Genomic DNA, 22,266 nt, shown 5'->3' with positions numbered 1-22,266 from the left:
AAATTAGAGCCACTCTGTAGATAACTGCTAGCCAAGAAAAGATGGAAAGCTGGAGCCTACTTTAGAAGTGGGTTGGGGTGTACAGGCCTGTACACTTAAACTGAACATTGTTCCAAGGTGATGGTAGTCATGTTGGAATGCCTGTCCCATCCATGCTTTGAAGCTTAGCAACTGGCTTAGAAGAGGTCATAATGACTCACAGGCTTTGCGATATTACATGGAGCAGTGCTGCATAAGTATCTCCCGAGAGGATGGCAGGGTTCTGGCCAGACCCCAGGAATCACAGTCATGTCTAGATCTCCACATCAGCTTTAAGCCCTCAGGCTATCTATCCTTAACTCTTCTAGGGTAAGTTACTTTTGAAATCAGAAATGAATGCTATAGCTCTTGATTTTTAAGTGTTAGAGCTCTTGGATCCAGATTAAAGAGTTAATATGCATATTATTTGGCCTTCTATGTTGTATCCAAAAATGAACCAGTGTCATAAAATATCAAGCTGGCTTCTAAGCTGCATGTGTCCCAAACTTGTAGACTTAATATAGTGCTGGGTACCTGAAACATCTTCCTGCAGCATCAATACTTCAAGTTTTGAAAGGAAGAGAGGGTTTTGCCTTTTTGTACTCTTAAGATTTTGGTCATATATACCCAAACAAAATCAGAAACAGTCTGTGTTTTTTCACGAGAATCTTGAAAGCTGAGAAATATTATGAGCAGTTTATAATGAGAAGTATTGGTACTTTCTGTATTATTGGAAAACCAGTGACCTTCATCACGCTTCTGCTTTGAGAAAAGAGTTTGCTTACCTCATGCTAACCAAGGCCCACCGGACTACCAGATTGGAGCCTGTGGGATGGATGATTTCTGCGCAAGTCCAGCAAGGCCCACATGTTCGATGGGTCACTCTCTCCAATCTGTTGTTTGATTTTGTTTGGTTGGGTTCCCCCCGCCGCACCACCAACCCCCAGCACCCTGCCACTTTTTTAATCTGGCCACACCTCATGCCATGTGGAATCTTAGTTACCTGACCAGGGATTGAACTCCTACACCCTGTGCCGGAAGTGCAGATTGTTAACCACCTGACTTCTGGAGTCCCCGTCCTGCCACTTTTAATTACAGACAATGAAAATTGGCTCCCACCAATCAGTGAACTTTTTAAAATTGCACTTGATCAGATGTGTTTACAGATACGCAGATGAGTAGTTCTGCTTCCTGACATGATCAATTCCCTATTCACACAGAAATGATTTTTGTAGTTTCCCTTGTCATTCTATATTTAGTCTTACGTCTATAGTAGCTTTGTGTTATATTTTCAACTGGGAAAAAGGATCAGTAGTTAAAAAGATGAAGTTTGGTGTACAAGTTTGAAACCAGGGGAAATATCCTAATAAGAGGGAAGTTCAGAACAAGCTGTAATCAGCAGTAGCTGTGGGTGTCCCTGGTGTGCCCTTAGATGCCTGTGACAACAAAGTGGGGTGATAATTCTGTCCTGTCCACAGCTAGTGACTTGAAAAGCAGCAATCTAAAAAGCACAGAGTATACAGATACACTGGAATCAGTGGCTCAGATGGTCACAAAGAGTTAAATAAGACTGAGTGAACTGATACAGATACACTTGAAATGTAGGTGTTGTTATTATAGAATAAGCATAATTAGATACATCTTATGGAAGGAAAGAGCTTCCCTGGTGCCTTAGCTGGTAAACAATCTGCCTGCAACGTGAGAGACCAAGGAAAACCCTGAATAGTAACTGCCTGAAACTGTACTCTTGTAGTCATTTAGAAACAAGCCATACAGATTTTGAAAGGAAATTTCCAGAATTTTTTTACAATTAAGTGGAATCTTGGCTAGAAGAATAGTAAAAAGCATAATGAAGTGAGCAAGGTCAAGGTTAATTTATAAAACTCTGTAGAAGGTAAAGCTCACATACTAGAAGATTTAATAGAACCTTGAACTATATAGATTTGGCCAAATTTGCTTATGGTCAAAAAATGAGACAGTCATTTAAAAATTACTTTAAAAATGCTTTAAAAATGCCCTTTCAAATTTAAATGTTTCCCAAGGACATACATAGACACCACGTGAAAGACTGTTACTGACCCTCACTTTTACCATATAGTCGATTGTAAAATATGAACATCAGTGAAGTAAGTATATTAGTCTTTGGACTATTTGTATATCTGTGAAGACATTAATTTATAAAATCCTTGAAGGTTGGGAGTTCCCTGGTGGCTTAGTGGGTAGGATTCTGGGCTTTTACTGCCGTGGCCCAAGTTCAATCCCTGGTCAAGGAACTAAGATCCTGGCAAGCAGCACAGTGCAGCCAAAGATAAAAAAATATTTGATGGTTAAAAAAAAAAAAAAAAAAAACAACAACTGAGAGTTTTTCAATAATGTATGTGATTTTTTCCCCCATATGGTGTTTATAATAGGGGCTTGGGGTAGGATTATGCATAATCAGATAAGCTAGGTGGCCATAAGGAGCAGGCCTTACATATTAAATACATCCTGAATATACCTTCACCTACTACATTACTTCCCCAGAATTCCTTACCTTAAAAACTTAGCTTCTGGATTTTCTTATTGTGTTCAACAGAATGGTAAAGGTGATAATATTTTAGAGGGAGTATAAAATTGAACCATAAAAATAACTTTTCAGGTTTATAGAAACATCAAAGGTAACTTTGCTCTGTGACCAGATTGGCTGGATTTATCCAGAGAAGGTGATAGAGACTTCAGGATCAGGTTTTCTTTTTCATGGAAGTATAAATGTACATCCTACACCACCACTGCCACCTCTCACCCTAGTATCTAAAAGACTTTTAATTTTTTTTGCAGTTTCTAGCATAGATAACTTGTTTGCTCATGGCCCCACTAATTGATTCATCCTCAGAAGCAGAGGCAGCCTGCCAGATCCCTGGGTGCTTTTGAGCACTGACAGATGGGAACAAGCAAGGAGGGAATGGAGGGTGGAGCCTAAGGTTGATTATTCCCCCACTGCTAACCATGCTTCCCAGCCACATGTGTTGCTTAGACACACCACTTGATCATTCATATCATAACAAAGGAGAAGCTCCCAAAGTTGACCTAAGTAACAGATATTTTTCTAAGGATGAACACTTAGTCAAGACAAAACCCAGTATGTTTTCACTACAAATGACAAATCTACAATGAAAGTGAAGGTTGAGAGGTGGTGGATGTAAAGAGTTGATTGATCATGGGGAGTCGTGTGCTATGTGGGACTCGGTTTATTTACATGGAATTAAAATAACACTATTATCAACATCGTATCAGATTTACTGTCCTCCAATTAGCAAAATACTAATGAGTAAATCAGAGAAACTAATTCTACCACCTGGCATGAGCATCACGATCTCCCCGCAAGAAGCAAGATGTATTGAAACTTCTACCAACAGAAGCCTGAAATCACCACAGAGGCCACCTTTTAGAAAATCATCTAGGTTTCACTTCTTAGCAGTTACTTAGCTAAAATTCTACTTAGTGAAATTTTTGCTTTTTGCATGTACATTTTAAGTCTGGATTCTCAAAATATGATATAATAAAAAAAAGAAAATAAAAATTGCTTAGAATACTGAACCTAATAATGTGCAGCATCAGAAAATTCAGCCTAGTTTCTAGAAAGGGGTAAGTTGAATTCATCTGACACCTTTATGTTAAATAGCACTTTTTTGGTCCTTATTGGGAAGTAAAAATATTTTAAATCAAAAATATCTATTATGGAGCAGCATGAAGAATGAGGGTGAATTTTTAATATTAATATGAGATTTTAAAGAAATGTTTACAGTTGGAGAGCTTTAGGCTATTCATTGTTACTTTGCTGTAGAAGACTTATGTTGAAAAGTTTTTGAGAAAGATGGTTTAAATATGGGAAAAGATTAAGTTGGTTGGTTGAAGACATAATACTAAAGGAATTAAAACACACTCCTTCCCTCCCTTTTATGTCACTGTTACCCTGTCACTGATATAAACCTCTCAGTTCCCACCTCTTCCATGAAACCTTCAGGCTCACCTGGGCTCAGAGCAGGCTGTGGCATGCTCTGAATTGCTATTGGGCCATAGTAGACACTTCCTGACCAAGGTCATGGTCATGTTATTTAGAGACTTCGACTATGGCATGGCTAAGAGTTCTTCAGTGCAAAAAAAATGGTTCAGCCCCAGAAGGGATCCAGAGGCTGTTTTGCTTTGTTTTGTACTCTGGCACTCACTCGCTTGTAGCATCACTCATTGATTTCTGACTAAAAGCATTGTCAGTCTATCCATCATTTTGTTGAGTGATGGAAACAGGTGATGGAGATGGTGGGGTTAATTGCCCCGCTAAAGAGGCTGTCCCCACCTTGGCACCTTTTCCATGTATGTTTGCTTCACCTCCTACTACCTGTATAACATTTCCCCAGTTGGCAGCCAGGCCCTAGTCTTATCAGGCTGAGAAGCCTGAGACCCTCTTCACACTAAGTGGGCCTTTTGAGGCCCTTAGACTGACTCAGAGTCCAGTAGGCCTCCACTCAGGTCAGCCCTGGTTCTTGTGGACTGCCTGAAAGGCACTGCGGTAAAAAGTTGCCTCAGCTGAACATGTCTTTCCTTTCTCCCCCACAGACGTAACCAGTGTGGTGCAATCCAAGCGAAGAAAATCTAAGTAAACAAGCTGGACGACGACTTGATATTTGTAAATGTGTGTGAATTTTACAAAAAGCAATTTTGAGCTGTGACTTTTTAAAAATCCATTTCTGTACAGTTAGTTATTTTAATAACGTGGTCCTTTTCCTAGTCCCTGCAGCCTGTTTCGTAAAGTGCAATGGGGAAAGCAGAGTTGTTGAACCATTTTGGTGTTGCAAGAGGAAGTTCAAGGTTTCTAAAATGTTGCCATGTATTGAGAGGAGCTAATGCGATTATGTTATTAGTTTTCACATTTCCTAAGCAGCCTAGAGTACAGGGTGAGCATTTTTAGATCTCTAATGATGTATTGTGCCGTGGAAGTACTGTGTGTGAATAGCAGTAGTAGGGCAACAGGAAATCTTCTCATTTGGAAATGTTGTAAATAATTTTATTATATAGTGTTTTGGATGTATTTGTTGTAGAAATGGACCAGTGAATAAAGAGAATCTAAGGGTTTGTACAATGTGAAATACTGAATGTGTTAAATAAATGTCTTTTGTCCTAGAACATAAATGTATGTTATTGGTAAGGGATTATTGGGTAAGCAGGCTCTTTCTTTGGAACGTAAGTGAATAGGAACACCCTTCTTTGTGAATTAGAATTCCATCTTGTCCTCTTCGCACTTGAGATGCCCATCTGGGAAGTGGGAAATGAACATACTTGTGCACTCAGCTCATTCCTTGGCTTTGGAAAATAGCTCTTTTTTAGCACTGTACCAGGCACTTTGATATTGGTCAGATTTCCTTTGGTTGAAAATAACAGAATCAACTTAGGATCAAAGTCACCCAAGATCATCTAGAAACGGGGAGCAATCAGCAAATCAGATGGCACTTTTCTTTACCTCTTTCATCTGCTTCTCCATGCACATGATTGCTCCAAAACAAGCATGTATACACCTCCTCCATTCGAGAGAGAAGCCCAGACCGACCAGCAAGATTTTTCATAACAGCATCAAGAATCTAGCCCAGTTTAGGTCAGGTTTCTAACTTCAGTCCATATCTGTGGTTAGATGGAGCAGCTCCCAAATAAAAGTGGTCATTTTGCATTATGTAGTTCAGAGATACCCACTGTGTTCCACTCTTTGGCTGCTCTGTTTCTAATTTGCATCACCATGGCTCGGGGTGACTTATGAACATGCCTAGGTTTCTCCCTTTCCTGGCTCTGTCCTTACATTAAAAATTGTGGTCTCTAAACCAGATGCTTCTGCCCCTCTCCTACCCCCAACATTCAGGGGACATCAATGCTTGAGGTCTTGTCTTTACCTTGGTCTGGGCCCCAGCCTTCTGCTGTGTCTCCTATAGCTAGACATATACTCCATCCCTTCCCCAGCAGTGGCTCCATAAGCCAGTGCCTGAGACCCAAAGAATGAATTGGTGATTCTCATGTTCTTATTCTCATTTTTTAAAACGTGTCTTGCATTATCAGGATTTTCTAAAAGTTATTGCTGAGTCACACCACATTGTCTGGCTCTGTCACCGGCAAGCTCATCTACCCTTTTCCTCCCCTGTATGACACACGCACAACCAGAACCAAACCCAGCCTTATAATAACACACTATGTCAGTACTGTGTGTGAGATTGCAAAGTGCTTCAACTTGAGCTCTACTCAGAAAGAAAGCATAATGTGCTTTAAATAGATTTTTATTTGTTTTTCATTATATTAACTTTTTCTCCCATTGAGGAATAACATTACAGTCTTAACAATCAGAATCCTGTTACACACATCCACAGGCATGCCACGTGACCAGGCTGAGGGGGTTGTGTCCTCAAGTCTGCAACATGTCACAACATGGTCAACCAGAGTCTCCTCTTTTCAGCCGGTCTCAACACAAAACACCCAAGAGGGATGCACTCATCTTACTGGTTCCACCTGGAACCAGGGGGCAGGGCAAGAGGAAAGGTACAAGGGGCCATGTTATGTCTGCCTTCAGTCCCCTCACAGAAACCCACATGGATCTGAGGAGTCATCCAGGAGCTCTGGTGGGATCCTCATTGTACCTGACATCATGTGTCAGAGCAGACTACCAGGGTTCCAGACAAGGGTCAGGGAGCAAGCATACTCAAAAACAGCAGCACACTGCATTCATACACACATGGTACCCTGGTGGGGCCAGACTGGCAAGAGCTGGAAATGAAACCCAGCTTGAAGAGAGCTGTATTGGGGAATTACTGGAAGTTGTCCTTTAATGTAACTGGGACACACTCTAGAAACGGGTCCCTCTCACGTACTGAGTTTTGGCAAAGCGCTGGTCGTGCTGACATGAAGTAATACAGTCTGGAACAGACTTCTCCAGGGTCTCTAAAAACATCCATAAGGACAGACTCTCTAACCTCCTCCTGTCTGAGGTTGCATAGGACTTTGTGAGTTCTGGTTCCCTCATGTATTCAAGTTCTGTGGTTTAAAAAAAAATCCTGAAGCATGCTCAAGGTGAAAGGCACATACACAGTCAGTACAGTATGACGAGGTCTGATGCTTCAGGAGTCAGACAAACAGGAGACCAACTAGTGTTGGTTCTTAGAGATCTATACAGAATTAAAATATTGCCACACTCAAATGCTACAGAAATCTATAAGAAAGTAAAAAAATATGAGCCTTGCAGCCAGCTAGGTGATGATATTGGAGGGTTCTAGAACTACAGGAGCCTTCAGAATTATGGGTAAGGTAGGGGCCTTCCAAAACTGGAGCCAAATGCTCTAACTCACTTTTCCCCCACAGAAGGGTTGTGAACAGCACTGCCCAGAACTGAGCCTAAGCTCCAGCTGGCAGCGAAAGAGTAGGTAAGAAGTGCTGGAGGGAGTTTCAGCTCTTGGAAGTGCTGAAGACCCTAAGCTGGCTGTGATGTAACCAAGGAGTAGCTGGAAGAATCAGAGACTAGGTTGTAACCTTGGGGAGAGAAGCAAGGCTGTCAACTACTGGAGCCCTAGTGGGCCAGTATGGGGACTTTGAACTGCTTTTATATTGTAAATGTGGCTTATTCCCTTGTGCAGGAGACCCCAACAGGGCTTCCTCTGTCCCTATCCCAACATCTGTAGGGCTACCCGCTCCCTTATCCATACACCCCCCATGAGGCCTAGGGTTAGCAGGTCAGGGAGGGCAGCTGCCTTTGCCCTCATGGAACTGCAGAGTTTTCTCTAAACTTCAGCATGGCCACGAGGCCTAGAAACCTAGAACTGGAGTGAGGGGGAAGACCTATGTTAGTATGTAACAGGAAATAGTAAAAGTTTCCAGGAAGAAAGAGCACATACTAGAAAAGGACAGTTAGAAAAAGGAAAGGAGAAGCAACTCGGGGCATCCCAAGAGGCTGTTGCTGGTGTCTGAGCCCAAAATTCAATCCTGCAGTGAGAAGGAGAAAGCTGACTGCCCTGTCCCCTGTGTCTCATCCAGGTATCCAGGTCCCCTCTCCCAGGTACTTACTGGAGGAGAAGGGAAGAGGAAACCGTAGGGTACCTATTTCTCCCCAGCAGCCTAGAAAGGGAGAGAGCCCTGGGAAAGAAAATGAAGAAAGCCCTCCTTAAAGGCCCTGAACCTGGGTAGGGACTATGGGGATTGGGGCAGTGGGGCTCCTGGCCTCCTACCCAAGACTGTTTATTAGCCATCCTGGCAGAGTGTGAAATACCAGGCCAGAGGCAAGATAAAGGCTGAACTGCCATTCTTGGGATGGCTTCACCCCACAGCTTGTCCTCCCCAGCATCACCATTCTGCATTCTTATTCTGGGGTGTGTCCTTCCCCTGCCTAGAATCCCTCCAGCCTGCATCTCTCCTAAGCTAGTTCTAGCACCTTGGGCATATGAACAGATATCTAGGATGGCAGGGCTTTGCCCTGCCTTTACTGCTAAGTTGACATGTTGCAGGTAAGGGTAGCAAGGTACTAACTAAGCCCTTCAGACACAGGGATCTGCAGAGGGTTTGATTTCAGGAAGAGATTTGGGAGGTGAATTATAGAAAAGGGATGAGGGAGTAGACTCCAGGCTCCAGCTTGAGAGCAAGGCTTGGCCTCTCTGAGCAAGCACAGTGTGAGCCCCTACTGTGCCCTGCTCCTTACAGCATCTCAACCCACTTGACCTGACTACCTTTCCAATAGGTTTTCCTCTTTTCCTCGATTCCCTCCACTTTCTCCCACTAACTCACATCTCACAGTCCTTTCCCACATACCTTACCTTTCCATGCCTGAGCAACTTCAGGGAGCCCAGCATCCAGCGGAGAGGGAAGGGGGAGAGTAAAGGCAGAACCCTCTAGTCTCACTGGGAGAATCACTGAGTAATAAGGGAGCAGGAGTGAATGCAGGTCCAAACATTAGATAGAGTGAGGCTTGTAATGTGGGAGCTGAAGGTAGGGAATGAGCCAGATATGAGACTGGAAGAAGACAGTCTCAGAAACAGGAGTGGGCCGGAAATAGAGGACTGGAGGGATGGGGATGGGGATGGAGAGTGTCAGAGCAAAGATCCAGAAGGGGAACCAGGGAAGAAAGACCGACCGTCAGTGGGGGAGATGGAGGATTAGATGCCAGAAGGGGCCAGAAGGTGAGAGCGGGGCTGGGGCGGGGAGGGGGGTGGGGTGTTGCGGAGCGGGGTGAGGGGTGTGTTCAGAGGCGGATTAGAGGATCAGAGAAAGGGAAGTAGGAGTGAGAGAGAGGGGCGATCAGCCCACCTCACACACTTGAGAAGGGAGGCTGTGGTATCCAGCCCGAGGTGGGCTGCAGGCGCCCCCTCGATCAGCACACTGGCTGCGGCGGAGGGGCTGGATGGGGTCGGGAGTCAGCGAGGGGTTTGCAGCACGGCGGTGGAAGCTCAGTAGTTGAACTGGCGCTGGCAGGGCTGGTAGACAAAGCTGCCCTGGTGCTTGGGCCGGCGCGGACGGCTCTCGCGGGCGCGGTTCTGCCGCTGCACCACCTTGGCGCTCAGCGCGTGGCGTTCGGCCCGTTGCCGGGCCCGCTGCACCCGCCGCGCCTGGCCCGCCTTCTCCAGCAGCGCAGCCCGCGCCGGCAGAGGGGCGGCGTGGTGCAGGGCCCGGGCTTCGCGGCGAGCAGGCGCCAGCTCCCTGCGGGGAGAGACAGCGAGTCAGTCGGGGCTGGACAGATCGAGGGGAAAGCTGGCACCTCCCATTTGTCCCCGCACCCTCCTCAAGATTTGGTCTCTGCTCAGAAGGGGGCGCCCAACGCCGTTCTCGTGGGTAACCAGCCCTTCCTCCAAGCCACCCACCCCGGAGATGCCTCCTCGGTCCTAGACTCTAAAACGGGTAAATGTGGCCCCGTGAAGGCTCAGCTTCAACTTCCGATTCGACCCTGGCATTCTGTACCCTATCCCCACACCTCCTTAGCGCTGCGGCCTCGCCCTTCCAACCTCTACAGACCCCAAGCCTTTGCTCCAGTCTTTCTCAAGCCCCGCCCCAGCCACGAAGCCACGCCTCTCCCAATCTCAAAGGCTCCTTTGCCTTCAGGCCGAGCTACATCCTGGCCCATCGGCCCCGGCCTTTGCCTCGAACACCCGCCTCTAAAGCGTCCTCCCGGGCAGTGCCAGGGGGTTCTTGGGCTCCAAGACACTCCTCTGTAGGCCTCCAGGCTCCGCTCCCGGCCCGCTCACCCGTCGCTAGAGTCTCCGTCAGGCAGGGCAGCTTCGTCGTCTTCTGGATGCGGGGAGGGAGGGCCAGGCTCCAGCACTATGGTGCTGCCGGTCACGTAAACGGACATGCTGGGGTGCTCGATGAGGAGGTCCTCCAGGGGGCTGCTCTGGAGGCGGGCAGGCCCGAGTCCAGGCCCCTCTGCAGTAAAACAGGCCGGAGGGGTAACAAACCAGCTTTCATCCATCAAGGAGGGTGCGGGCGGAGGGCGGCCGGCCGGGGCAGCGGCAGCCCCGGGGCTGGGTGGAGCTGTGAAGCTGTCTATGGGTTACGGAAGGAGGGGGCGCAGTGGGGAGACACACATACCGGACACAATGGGACAGGGAGAGAAAGGGCATCGTTAGTCAGCCCCGCAGCCCCGCCAGTCACACCCAGGGGCCACCCACAAGTCTCGACCTGCTGCCCTAGGGCGCGTGAGGTGTGGACTGCAACACCTCTGCCAGGAGAGAGCCCCAGCTTGCATGGAAGGGCGCTGTTACCCCTACCTCCAATGCTACTGCCTCAGCCCCTATTTGCCCTGGGAACTCCCCAGTCCCCTAGCAGCTCCCTGCTCAATGGCTGGACTATGTGCCCTAATGAAAACTTCACAGGCTCAGGAGTCAGTCCTGGCTCCAGACTTACCCGGCAGGTCAATGATGAGCCAGCCATCCACTTCATCCTCCTCAGAGACGAAGGCTTGGGGGCAGTCGGGGTCCTCGGCAGCAGGTGGTGGGGGACTGAAGAAGAGGCTGGTGAGGCGCTGAAGCATGGTGGGGAAGCAAAGAGGCCTGGGGAGGGGGATGGTCTATGGCAGTGCAGAAACCTGTGAGGTAGAGAGGAGTCAGTACTAGGGACTGCTCTCCCCCCAACTCCTGGCTGGGGATACCTTCCCCAGCACCCAGAACATTGATAAGAGTACAATGGAAATGTGTGGGAAAGCTTTGCCCTGTGCATGTGTATGTCTACACGTTTGTGTGTGTGTGTGTTGTTTGTTCACTTTCTGCTAAGTCAGCCTGCCTTCAGGCTTTTCTGTTTTTTGTATGACCTTAGAAGTTATTTAACGTATCTGTGCTTTAGTTTTCTCATCTGTCAAATGGCAAGAATAATAGTATCCTCCTCTCAGGCCTTAAAGGAATTAAATGAGCTAATAATAGTATCCTCTTCTGGGCTCTCATGAGAATTAAATGAGCTAAACACAAAGTGCTCAGAACAGTACCTGGATACAGACTAAGCATTCAATAAACTAATCAACTGGTTTATTATTAATAATTGTTAATATTATTGCATGCTCTAGGACTGATATATAAAACTCTATCAGGGAAGGTCCTCAAAGGACTGGACGTCCAACCTGGACCAATCCCACAGAACAGCTACCATAAAGGGTAAAAACACTTCTCCAGGCAAGGAAGAAATTGCCCAATATTGTGATTATTTATCATCATTATCATCATCACCATATAGCTAATATTCATGTGCCAAGTACTGTATTAAGCCTTTAACCTATATTGCCTCATGTAATAGTCACAATAACTCTAGGAAATGGATATAATTATTAGCCCTCTTTTACAGGTGAAGAAATTGAGGCTCAGAGGCATAAGATGATTTGCCTAAAATCTCACAGCTAGTAAGACACAGAGGAAGGATTCTAATCCACGCAGATTCCAGATCACTGTACTCCATTGCCTTTGCTGGGTATCTGTCTGGGTTAGGCATTTTTTATTTAGTGACCTGGGACCATGGTCCATGTGTATTTTTCTGAACAGAAGGACCTTGGTTTTCATCATGATTTCCTAAACAGTAGTTCTTGACCCCAGAGATTAAGAATCACTACTTGAGGGGACTTCTCTGGTGGTCCAGTGGCTAAGACTCCGCCCTCCCAACTCAGGGGCCCAGGTTCCATCCCTGGTCAGGGAACTAGATCCCACATGCTGCAACTAAGAGTCCGCATGCCGCAACTAAAGATCCCACATGCTGCAACGAAGATTGAAGATCCCGAGCGCTGCAACTAAGACCTGGTACAGCCAAATAAAATTTAAAAAGAAAAAAAAAGAAACTTGAGCCTGTGTGGCTTGAAAAGGGCTCACTAGCAGAAATCCCACAAAACAGCTACCATCTCACCATGTGATTACATAAATCTCAATTGTGTCTGTCAGATGAAGGTCCTATTCCCACAGGCCCTCCACCCTCATCCCCACTATTTCCAAGCTCCTGCTCAAGGACAGCATCCCTGGTTAGGGAGGAAGATCAGGTTGCCTGGTCCCAGGAAGACAGCAGGTCAGTGGGAGATGATGATGGAGGGAGAGAGCTATCAGACCCCAAGAGCCCTTAAGGATGAGGACTGAGGGTTGGACCAGGACTCAAGCCCTCAATCAGTCCTTCCCTGGCTGAAGATGAGAAAGGAGACTCCCTGCTCCAGGAATGGAAACACCAAGCCTACTTCAAGACTAGAAGTAGTCCTGGGTTAGGGGCTGCTGGCCAGGCCCCCTGGATATCCCTAAAGCTTGACTCTCCTGAAGACAGCCAACAGTTTTGCTACTCAGCCACTTGTCACTTTCCTCTAAGGATGTTTCCACACTTTCTATAAAGCTCCCTGGGGATACAGTCACACTTCCATTTCCTAGAGGCATTCTACTCTTTTTGCAAACCCACCTGGGGTATTTCTATGGTTGTTGCACCTCTTCCAATCCCTGGGTATATTTTTCACACTTGCCACAGAATCACCTAAGCTCTACACCCAGAGAGTATGTATATATTTGCAGACCCCACAGTGGCCTCCAGAAGGAAGTGGTGCCTGGGTGTCAGCCTCCCTGGTGGTAGATTTTCAGGGATTACGAAAGGTTGGGCCACCCTCAGTCAGTGCCCGCCCAGCACAAGCCACATATCCCAGCCCATTTGTAGCCACAGGGAGTTAGTGACTCAGTTACCAAAAATTCAGAGAGTTTGACCCCTCCTGAAGGAAGGGAAAGACTGGGGCCTTGATGAGGCACACCCTCTTTCCAAGGACCTACTGCTTCATCGAGAAAATGGAAATAAAGTGAACAGGTGTTTCAGAAACCATGATATTCACCCAGCCCATTTTATAAGCTGAGGATCAGAGGACATAAGTCCGTCCAAAGACACACAGCTAGATGGTGGCAGAACAGGTCTAGCACCAGGTCACTGAGCCTTCGGTCCAAAGTGTACACAGTCAGGAACCCCTCAGTAAACAGTCCCCAAAATATAACAATGCAGGGGAGACGGGGAAGTCAGACAGGAGTCAGATTTTGATCAAGTTGCTGCCCCTCTCAGGGGGCCCTCTGTCCAGCTATAAAAGGGTCTGAGGTTCCTGGCACTGAGATTCATCCTGCATTTACCAGAGCACCCAGAGTCTGCTCCAGGCCTCTTCAAATTACAAACAGATTGAGGTAAGGAAGGCTTAGGGCTGGGAAAGCTCCCTGCCCGAGGTCACACAGCAAGTCAGTGACAGAGCCAGAAGTGACAACCTCACCAGCCAGCCAGTGCCCGCCCCCTCTCATGACCACAGAGGGAGGCTCCCAGAATTTTTCTTTCCCAGCCCTGCCAACTTCCTGGTTCTCACATTCCCAGTTCTGCTCCTGGGAGAACGATTCCCTTTAATAACTGCAACAGCTGTGCCCGGAATAACACTTGATCCCCAAGCCACCTCTACCCCAGCCCATCTGTGAGCAGAGTCTAGGCTGAGATAGGACTCTTGGTCCAACCCATAGGCCCATCTACTTGGAAAGTCAGAGGCTCTCCTGCTGGGTCTCCGGTGCTTCTCTGTGAGCAGAGACAGGGGAGCACACGCTTTGTAATCACCAGCACTAGTCCAGGTCAATCCTTTCTAGCTGGCAGCTCTGGGGGTGCAAGGTGAAAGTGATAGTTGCTCAGTTGTGTCCAACTCTTTGTGACTTCATGGACTGCAGCCTGCCAGGCTCCTCTGTCCATGGAATTCTCCAGACAATAATTCTGGAGTGGGTGGTCATTTCCTTCTCCAGGGGATCTTCCCGACCCCAGGGATCGAACTCTGGTCTCCTGCACTGCAGACAGATTCTTTACCATCTGAGCCACCAGGGTGGGAGGTGAAGGACAGCCAAACAGAGGGAACTCTCATCTCCACCCCATCCCAACACTGGCCCAGGAGACACCCTGATGCAGCCATTGACTCACCTTTCTGTGGCCAAAACAGCTGGGAGGCAGTGATTTTCTGGGTTCCAGAACTCTGAGGTACAGAATGAGGATGGGGGCCTCAAAAGGGGACCCAGTCTCCAGAGACCTCCTGGGAAAAGATCCAGGAGTGAGGAAACCTGGGAGCATTATCAAATTTGGATGGGGCTTAGCCCAAGTGGTTGGATGGCATCACCGACTCATGAGTTTGAATTGGTGATGGACAGGGAGGCCTGGCGTGCTGCAGTCCATGGGGTTGCAAAGAGTCCAACGCAACTGAGCGACTGAACTGAACTAACCCAAGTAGAGTCTTAAGTGCAAGGAGGATGTGTAACTTGTTATTTGTAATAAGCTTCTACTAGGTATGTGCCAGTGGCTAATGCATCCACCACTCACTAGGGAGGCATGACTCTAACTAGCTGCACGACCTTGAGTAAGCCACTTCCCCTCTCAGGGCCTCGGTTTCTCCTTCCATGAAATGGGCTCTAAGACCCCTAGTTCGGGGGCTGGGAACGACGTCAGCTAAGGCGCTGCACACACTTCAGGGATTAGGAGAATGTTATTATGTTAGTCCCAGGGGCGCAGAGCCTGGAGCCAGAGGGAGGAGATTGCACCACTACCTGGCGTTGCCCCAGCGATCTAGAGTTCGAGCTTCAGGGGCTCCTGAACTTGTGACAACCCCCTCTCCCTATCTAGACCCAGTAGCGCCTTCGGAACCTCTCTCAAGTCTCTTCGAACCTCTAAGGTCTCGAGGACAAAGTAGAAGATCAGAGGTTTGACCTCAGCTCCTGGGTTAGCCCAGGAAACAAGAGGGCCCTCTGGTCCCGCTGCCTTCAGCGTCCCTCACTCTTGGGCCCAGTTCCGACCCAGCGTCCAACGGGTCACCGGAGGACAAGCGACCCGAGTCGGGAGGGGGTGGGGGGGGCGGTGCCGGCCTTGGTGACGTCTCAAAGTCATATGCAAATAGAGAGACGTCACGGTCTACCGGGCTGGGGCAGCCAATCCGGAGCCCAGAATGCAGCCCCGGCAGCCGCCCGCGGAGACTGACAAAGACCCGGGAACTGGGGGCGCGGGGCGTGTCCCGAGGCTCCAGGAGCCCCCCAGGCCAAAACCGGTCGGAACTCACCTGGGAACTGGGGGCGGTGCGGCGGGCCCAGGTGGCGCTGAGGTAGTTATGAGGCGGAGTGTCCCGGAATCGGCGGCGGATCACAGGCCCGGCAGCATCGCGGGGGCTGGGTTGGGAGCGCGTCGGACTCTCAGAGTGACTGCGCTCGTGCGCGGGGCTTTGAGTCTACAGCCGCGGCTGCTGGACTCAAGGCACAAATTGGAACGTTCAAACAGCTGATTGTGACGTCACAAAGGGGCCCGCCCGCCTCGCGTCACCGCCCGGCCAAGCGGCGGCCAATCCCAGGCTGCGGATCCCCCCTCCCCACCTCCTCCGCGGCTAGCCGGCTAGTGGCTCCCTCGCGGGGATCCCAGACTCCCAGGCTAGGGAAGTGGAGGCCTGGAGAAACAACTGCTGGAAGCTTGGAGCGCCCTGCCTCTGGGCGACCCACGGAGCTCTCTAAGAGCGGGGTTCCCACTCGTTCCTACGAGACCCCCATCTTTCTGCACACCCTCCGCATCTGTCAGCTCCCTCACCTCCCGCCGCCTCTCTTGTCCTGCATCTTTACACTCAAGTCCCTCAGTCTGTACACTTTTCTCAACTCCACACCACGTTCGTGCACCCCAGCCTCTTCACCACCCGTCTCCCGGCTCTGCCTTTGTTGTCTCCCTTTCTTTCCCGTACACGCTCGCTGCTTTCCCACTCCTTTTTTTCCTCTGCTGGGCAAGCTTAACAGGTGGGGGACAACCCTCTTCCTTGGTTCCAGGGGATCGCAGGAAGTATAGACGAATTGGTTAGGCTGACAGGAAAATTTTACCGGTAGAACTTGGAGAGGAATTGTTTTGGGCTAAATAAACATTGACCTAGAGAGTACTCTGCACTGGATCGTTTACACACTTGTGCGTGTGTGTGCTCAATCGTGTTCGACTCTTTTTGACCCCATGGGCTGTGGCCTGCCAGGCTCCTCTGTCCATGGGATTTCCCAGGCAAGAATACTGGAGTGGGTTGCCATTTCCTTCTCCAGGGGACTTCCAGATGGAACTTGCCTCTCCTGCATTGGCAGGCAGATTCTTTACCCCTGGCTACCTGGGAAGCCCTAACACACCTCATTTAATCCATATTGCTACTGGGGCTAGACAGAAAAGTGAGAGGGATTGATTGATTATTAAACCCGATGTACACACGGAGAAACTGAGATAGATCTCATGGCAACCCACTCAGTGTTTTCTTGCCTGGAGAATTCCATGGACAGAGGAGCCTGGCAAGCTATAGTCCGTGAGGTTGCAGAGAGTGAGACCCAACTGGGTGACTAAACACCACCACCACCACACAGGGAAACAGATAGATCTCATGGTTAGTATATAGATTCATACTCAGTAATGCATTCAACAGCAACTATTGCCGCTGCCAGACCATTAGCTGACATTTTTGAGCACTTACTGAGTGCCAGGCATTGTGCCATACTGCTGTATATGTGTGTTTATTCTTCACAACAACCAAAAAGGTATGTGTTATCCCCATTTTCAAGTTGAGGAATCAGGGTCACACAGTTATAGTAAATGGGAAAGCCAGGATTTGAACACATAGTTCCTGGCTCCAACACTCTCCATGCTCTACAAGCACCAGATAATCAAAGCCCGGGGGTGCTTCAGCCTCCGCTAGGAGACCTGGGCTTCGTCCTTTCCCCAAACTTGCTGTGTGACCTCAAGCAAGTCATGTCATCTCTCTGGGCCTCAATTTTCATATCTGTTGAAACATCCAAGTTATCTTTTAGAGATTCTTTCAAAGTCATCACCCTCAGGATTCTTCCAGTCCCATATTCTAGGCCCCCATCATTCCCAGTGGCCTGAGAAGAGGCTGGAAAGACCACAAGTACACATCCTCAGCATCTCCAGAGGTTGTGCATCCTCTCTCAGTAGAGCAGGGCTGGTGGAGATGAATCTGAGCACTGCCCATCTGTCTCATTGGGAGGGGGGGTTGCGGGGGAAGGGAACTAGGCCAGAGCTTCTGCCCTGCTGATAAAATCCTGTCCCGGCCTAATCTGAAACCCCAGAGGGACTCCTCAATCCTAGCAACTAGCAGAAGGAACCGGGAAACAATGCCCAGTGGCTTGGGGAAGAGGGGTAGGAGTGAGGGAGCAGCGCTTTGGCCCTTGGAGTGATATCCCCAAACCATCCTCATTCTTTGCAACCCTGAGCCTCTCCCCATCACATCTGCTTCCTACTAACCTCATACCCTCTCTTCACCTTTTGCTGACTTAAACTGGATAATCCCTAATACGCCTCTCTTGTCACATCATTTGCCTGCACTAAAACCTCCTGTGGCTCCCACAGTACCACGCCCCTTAACATGGCATTTGTACCTGCCATGATCCAGCCCCAGTGCTCTCACTTTATTCCTCACTTACATCCACCTTGTCCTACGCTTAGACTCCTATCGTCTCTTCATTCTCCCACACCCATACTTTTGCTCAAGCTTTCTCCTGGAATTCTCTGTTCAGGCTTTTCTGAATTCAGAGTTTTTCTGTCTTCAGGATTCTACTCACTCCTTCTTCCTCTAGGTCACCTTTCCTGTCCCTACCCAGGTGTCCAGAACTACCTTGATGGACAGTACAATCATTTATTTGTTCAATAAACAGTAAGTGATGAAGACTAATTGTGTATATGTATTTTCCCAAGTAGACTGTGGGCCTCCCAAGGGCAGGATCTTTGTCTATATACTTCACTCAGCCTGTGCTGGACCTGGCATAGAGTAGACCCAACCAAAGGTTCAATAGTTAAAGGTTGGAGAATGGGGGATAGATTAGGAATTTGGGATTAAAATATACACGCTACTATATATAAGACAACCAACAAGGACCTACTGTATAGCACAGGGAACTATACTCAACATCTTGTAAAAACTTATAATAGGAGAGAATGTAAAAAAAGAATATAGATGTGTATGTATAACTGAATAACTTTGCTGTATACCTGAAACTAACACAACATTGTAAAAAATATATTTCAATTAAAAAATTTAAAGGCTCAGCTCAAGAGAAATGATTGGTATGAGAAGACTCCTATACCTGGACCCTTAACCCTGGTACAGGAAGCATTCTATTGGGCACAGGATTATGGTCCCCCAAGCCCAGGGAAAGGGTTTCTTGTCATACACTCTGGTCCCCTAAATGGCCTGGATTCTGTTCCCAATCTTAAAAACCCTGTGTACAGGCAGATTGGCCAGATCTCAGCCTTACATTTCTCATGAGTCAAAGGTACCATGAAAGTGGGGTGGCTGAGCCTAGCAGAATCCGCTCCTGAAACCCCTGGGACCCATCCTTCTCTACTGCAGAGATTTACTGTTAGGACTGGAGAAGACCTCAGAGCTCAGCTCATCCCCAGATTTTCATTTTATAGGTGGAGAAACTAAGGCACCCTGAGACACTGAGATTAAGTTACTTGTTTAGAACTATAAAGCAACAGAGTCATCTACTGACCTTGGTTGGCGCTGGAGTGGGCTTAGTATTCTGGGACCCTGGCCTGGCCCGGACATCATGTTGAAGGTAATCCTGGAATCTCATTTCCAATCAGAAATAAGGTGCCACTCCTGTACACACACATACACACAGACATCTATGTGTCTACATGAAGGCATCCATGTACAAACACACACGTGCACATGAGCTCACATTTGCAGAGTTAACAGATGCTCACGCCCTTCTAATCCTTGCCCAGATGTAAGCACCTGCCGAATATTTCTTTTTTGGCTGCAGGGCACATGGGATCTTAGTTTCCCAACCAGAGATCAAACTCGTGTCCCCTGCACTGGAAGCACAGAGTCTTAACCCCTGGACCACCAGGGAAGTCCCAAAACTAGCCCAGTTTTACAGGCTCCAGGGTTGGAGGTCAAGAGGCCTCTCTTCTATCTGGGCCTTGGGCTTGCCTTTGCTGAACTCTGGGGGCTCCCTAATGGCGTGGGGTTCCCCCACTTCAAAGGGCAGAGATGTGTCAGCCTGGGTGTATCCCTCATGGGATCTTGCATGTGCTCAAAGTTATGAGCCCACTGAAGAACTAACTCACCACTGCCCTCTCTCTTCCCCTCTGAGATAGGGGGCAAGGCTGAGACAAGCCTGGTGGGCAGTTTGGAATCTGATGAAACCAGCAAGTCCTGATCACTCTAGAAACACAACCCCCTACCCCGAACTAGCCCTAGATTTACAGAGTTAAACAAACCATATTAATGACGACACTCTTAGGACCTCTATGTGCCAGGTATTATTCTAAATCCTTGCTTATGTGTGTGCTAAGTTGATTCAGTTGTGTCTATTTGCGACCCTATGGACTGTAACCCTCCAGGTTCCTCTGTCCATGGGATTCTCCAGGCAAGCATATTGGAGTGGGTTGCCATGCCCTCCTCCAAGGGATCTGCTCGACCTAGGATGGAATCCGTGTCCCTTATGTCCCCTGCATTGGCAAGTGGGTTCTTTACCACTAGCGCCACCTGGAAAGCCCATTCTACATCCTTACCTGTGTTGATAACTCCTTTAATCTCCACAACCCCCTAATATAGATAAAATTTATTCTTCTTATTTTACTGGTGAAAGAAATGTAATTGGTAAAGCCAGCTAAGGCAAACATAATCCCCATATTCCCCCAAAAGACTGACCTATACCTTAACCAAGGGGCATGTCCCTAGAACCTATACTCAAAAAACTTTGTTGTTCAACCAAGAGATGTTTGAATTGGGGGTAACTGTGATATGTGTGTGTGTGTGTGTGTGTGTGTACACCATGGAAAAAACCTTGGCCTGATTGTCAGTAAATCCAGATTTCAATCCTGGTTCTATCCTAGGTTCATTGTCCAAGTCACTTTCTTTGTCTGGGCCTCAGTTTTCTCATCTGCAAAACGGCTGGCTCCATATTCTATGTGCTTATATGTTCGATACTAAATAGCATACAACTATAAAGGCTGTGTGTGAAAAAATGTACAGTATTTTTTAAAAAATCATTTTTTTGAGTAGCAGACCCTCCTATGTGGGCCTTGAAGGAGCAAACTGCCATGTTGTGAAGATGGCCACATGGCAAGGACCCAAGAGGGACTTCTGGAAGCTGAGAGTGGTTCCTGCCCAAAAGACTAAGAAAACGGAAATCTTAGTGGTACGGCAGCAAGAAAATGAATTCTGCCCATAACCTGAGGGAGGCTAGGGCCAAACTTTCCCTATTTGGGTCTCCAGATGAGAACATGGGCTTGATTTCAGCCTTGTGAGTGTGTTGAAAAGTTTTTTGCATGAAAATTAAGAAGCAGCTTGAGTTATTCATCTTACTCTAGTACATTTTGTCTTATTGCAATTATTTTCTTTTGCTAAAGTCATATAGTTGAAATTGAGTAATTTGCATATGTGGGATGCAAATCCAGGGTATATATCTCAGCCAAAAGACACTTCCTCCAATAAGTTCTCCAAGCTGTCTTTGAAAAGAATTAACCTCTCACTCCTCAGAGCCTCCAAAACAAACACATTGTCTGCCTGTCTCTTAGAGCACTGAACACTGAATTCACCACATACTCAGGAATGCCTAGTTTCTTTCCAGGAGATATCTAACCTTTTCTATACTGGAGAATCTCTTTAAGTGTAACACGCTAAGTTGTATCAGTCGTGTCCGACTCTTTGTTACCCTATGGGCTGAAGCCCACCAGGCTCCTTTATCCATAGCATTTTCCAGGCAAGAATAACTGAAGTGGGTTCCCACGCCCTTCTTTTTTTCCCCCCCTTAATTTGTCCACACTTTATTCTCTTTTTTTGTTTGTTTGTTTTACAAGATAATTTTGCCTTGTTTTGGAGATTAAATTACAGTGCAGTGCACAAGTCATAAACGTAGGGTTCAATAAATTTTGACAGATGGATACATTCGTGTAACTCACTGTAAGAAACTGTTCCCATAGGTCCCTTACAAGTCTACATTTCCTTTTTTTTAAGTTTCACATATTTATTACTGAGCCTCATAGACTGCTAGTGAAGAAACAGGAAACATCAGGAGCCAAGCATTCCATCTCCCCCATAAGCTGTTCAGACAGTAGTGATGTTGTCACTGTGACTTGGTTGGTTAATATACAAGTGATCTTAACACACAGCATGTGTGCCACTTTATGTAAGAGGCTTCTTATAGACCCAGCTTGGTTCTTCTCCAGTGTCTTCTCTTGGAGTTGTACCTGATTTTATTACCAGTTTTCATTCGAATCCATTGAGGAATGGGACAATTCTGCTTTTGTTTCTTGGCTTGGAATCACTTGATCCTGAAAGTCTTGTGAGAAGATCCATGCCCTTCTCCAGGGGATCTTCCCAACCCAGAGATCGAATCCATGTATCTTATGCTCCCGCATTTGCAGGCAGGTCCTTTACCACTTGCGTCACCCGGGAAGCCCCTTCAGTGTAAACAGAAACATAATCAAAGACTTTAAAATGCAGGGAGATAAGGGCTGTGAAAGTCATTCAGTTGTGCCTGACCGTTTGTGACCCCATGGACTATATAGTCCGTGGAATTCTCCAGGCCAGAATACTGGAGTGGGTAGCCCTTCCCTTCTCCAGGGGATCTTCCCAACCCAGGAATTGAACCCAGGTCTCCCACATTACAGGGGGATTCTTTACCAGCTGAGCAATAGGGGAGTCCCAAGAGGCAAGAATAGTGATTAGAACAAAAAACTAGGGGAATCCAGGGGGAAAAAAAGGATGCACAGAAGCCTTCCTGGAAAAGA

At 47.6% G+C, this 22,266-nt stretch overlaps 2 protein-coding genes and 1 pseudogene across 12 annotated transcripts in view; 1 reads left to right on the top strand and 2 right to left on the bottom strand.

Moving 5' to 3' along the window:
• Nucleotides 1-5,203, top strand: part of NCOA6 (nuclear receptor coactivator 6) — a 96,426-nt gene extending 91,223 nt beyond the window's left edge. For 8 of the 9 annotated variants that reach the window (XM_070381617.1, XM_070381622.1, XM_070381621.1 and 5 more), the window contains one exon: nt 4,612-5,201. In XM_070381617.1, coding sequence (XP_070237718.1) covers nt 4,612-4,655 — 44 coding nt within the window. In that variant the 3' untranslated portion in view covers nt 4,656-5,201. Of the gene's footprint in view, nt 1-4,611 lie in introns of all 9 variants that reach the window. The other variant, XM_070381623.1, reaches the window with a different exon arrangement.
• Nucleotides 5,204-6,295: 1,092 nt separating this feature from the next.
• On the bottom strand, nt 6,296-15,775 carry TP53INP2 (tumor protein p53 inducible nuclear protein 2). Of its 3 annotated transcripts, XM_070381613.1 has the most exons (5): nt 15,557-15,773; nt 14,434-14,542; nt 10,909-11,089; nt 10,251-10,548; nt 6,296-9,708 (listed from the first exon to the last, which is right to left on the bottom strand). In XM_070381613.1, exons 3-5 carry the CDS (start codon nt 11,033-11,035, stop codon nt 9,459-9,461), a joined length of 675 nt encoding a protein of 224 aa, XP_070237714.1. In that variant the 5' UTR covers nt 11,036-11,089; nt 14,434-14,542; nt 15,557-15,773; the 3' UTR covers nt 6,296-9,458. The 3 variants fall into 3 exon arrangements, with proteins under 3 accessions (XP_070237714.1, XP_070237715.1, XP_070237713.1); XM_070381614.1 differs by lacking the exon at nt 14,434-14,542 and having other exon boundaries at nt 10,251-10,428; nt 15,557-15,775; XM_070381612.1 differs by lacking the exon at nt 14,434-14,542 and having other exon boundaries at nt 15,557-15,772.
• A 5,899-nt stretch (nt 15,776-21,674) lies between these two features.
• Nucleotides 21,675-21,875, bottom strand: LOC102268822 (large ribosomal subunit protein eL39-like; annotated as a pseudogene).
• Between the last annotated feature and the right edge of the window lie 391 nt (nt 21,876-22,266).

The sequence above is a fragment of the Bos mutus genome, chromosome 13, assembly GCF_027580195.1.
Source record: "Bos mutus isolate GX-2022 chromosome 13, NWIPB_WYAK_1.1, whole genome shotgun sequence".
Lineage (NCBI taxonomy): Eukaryota > Metazoa > Chordata > Mammalia > Artiodactyla > Bovidae > Bos > Bos mutus.
Note: the sequence above shows the minus strand (reverse complement) of the source record. Positions and strands in the feature narration are given on the sequence as shown.

Excerpts from the sequence above, each read along its gene's own strand:
- TP53INP2 (XM_070381613.1), bottom strand. The coding sequence starts at position 11,035 with ATGCTTCAGCGCCTCACCAGCCTCTTCTTCAGTCCCCCACCACCTGCT. Across the intron at positions 10,549-10,908 it reads GCTCATCATTGACCTGCCGG|ACAGCTTCACAGCTCCACCC; the intron begins GTAAGTCTGGAG and ends CGTAACCCATAG. Across the intron at positions 9,709-10,250 it reads GACGGAGACTCTAGCGACGG|GGAGCTGGCGCCTGCTCGCC; the intron begins GTGAGCGGGCCG and ends CTCTCCCCGCAG.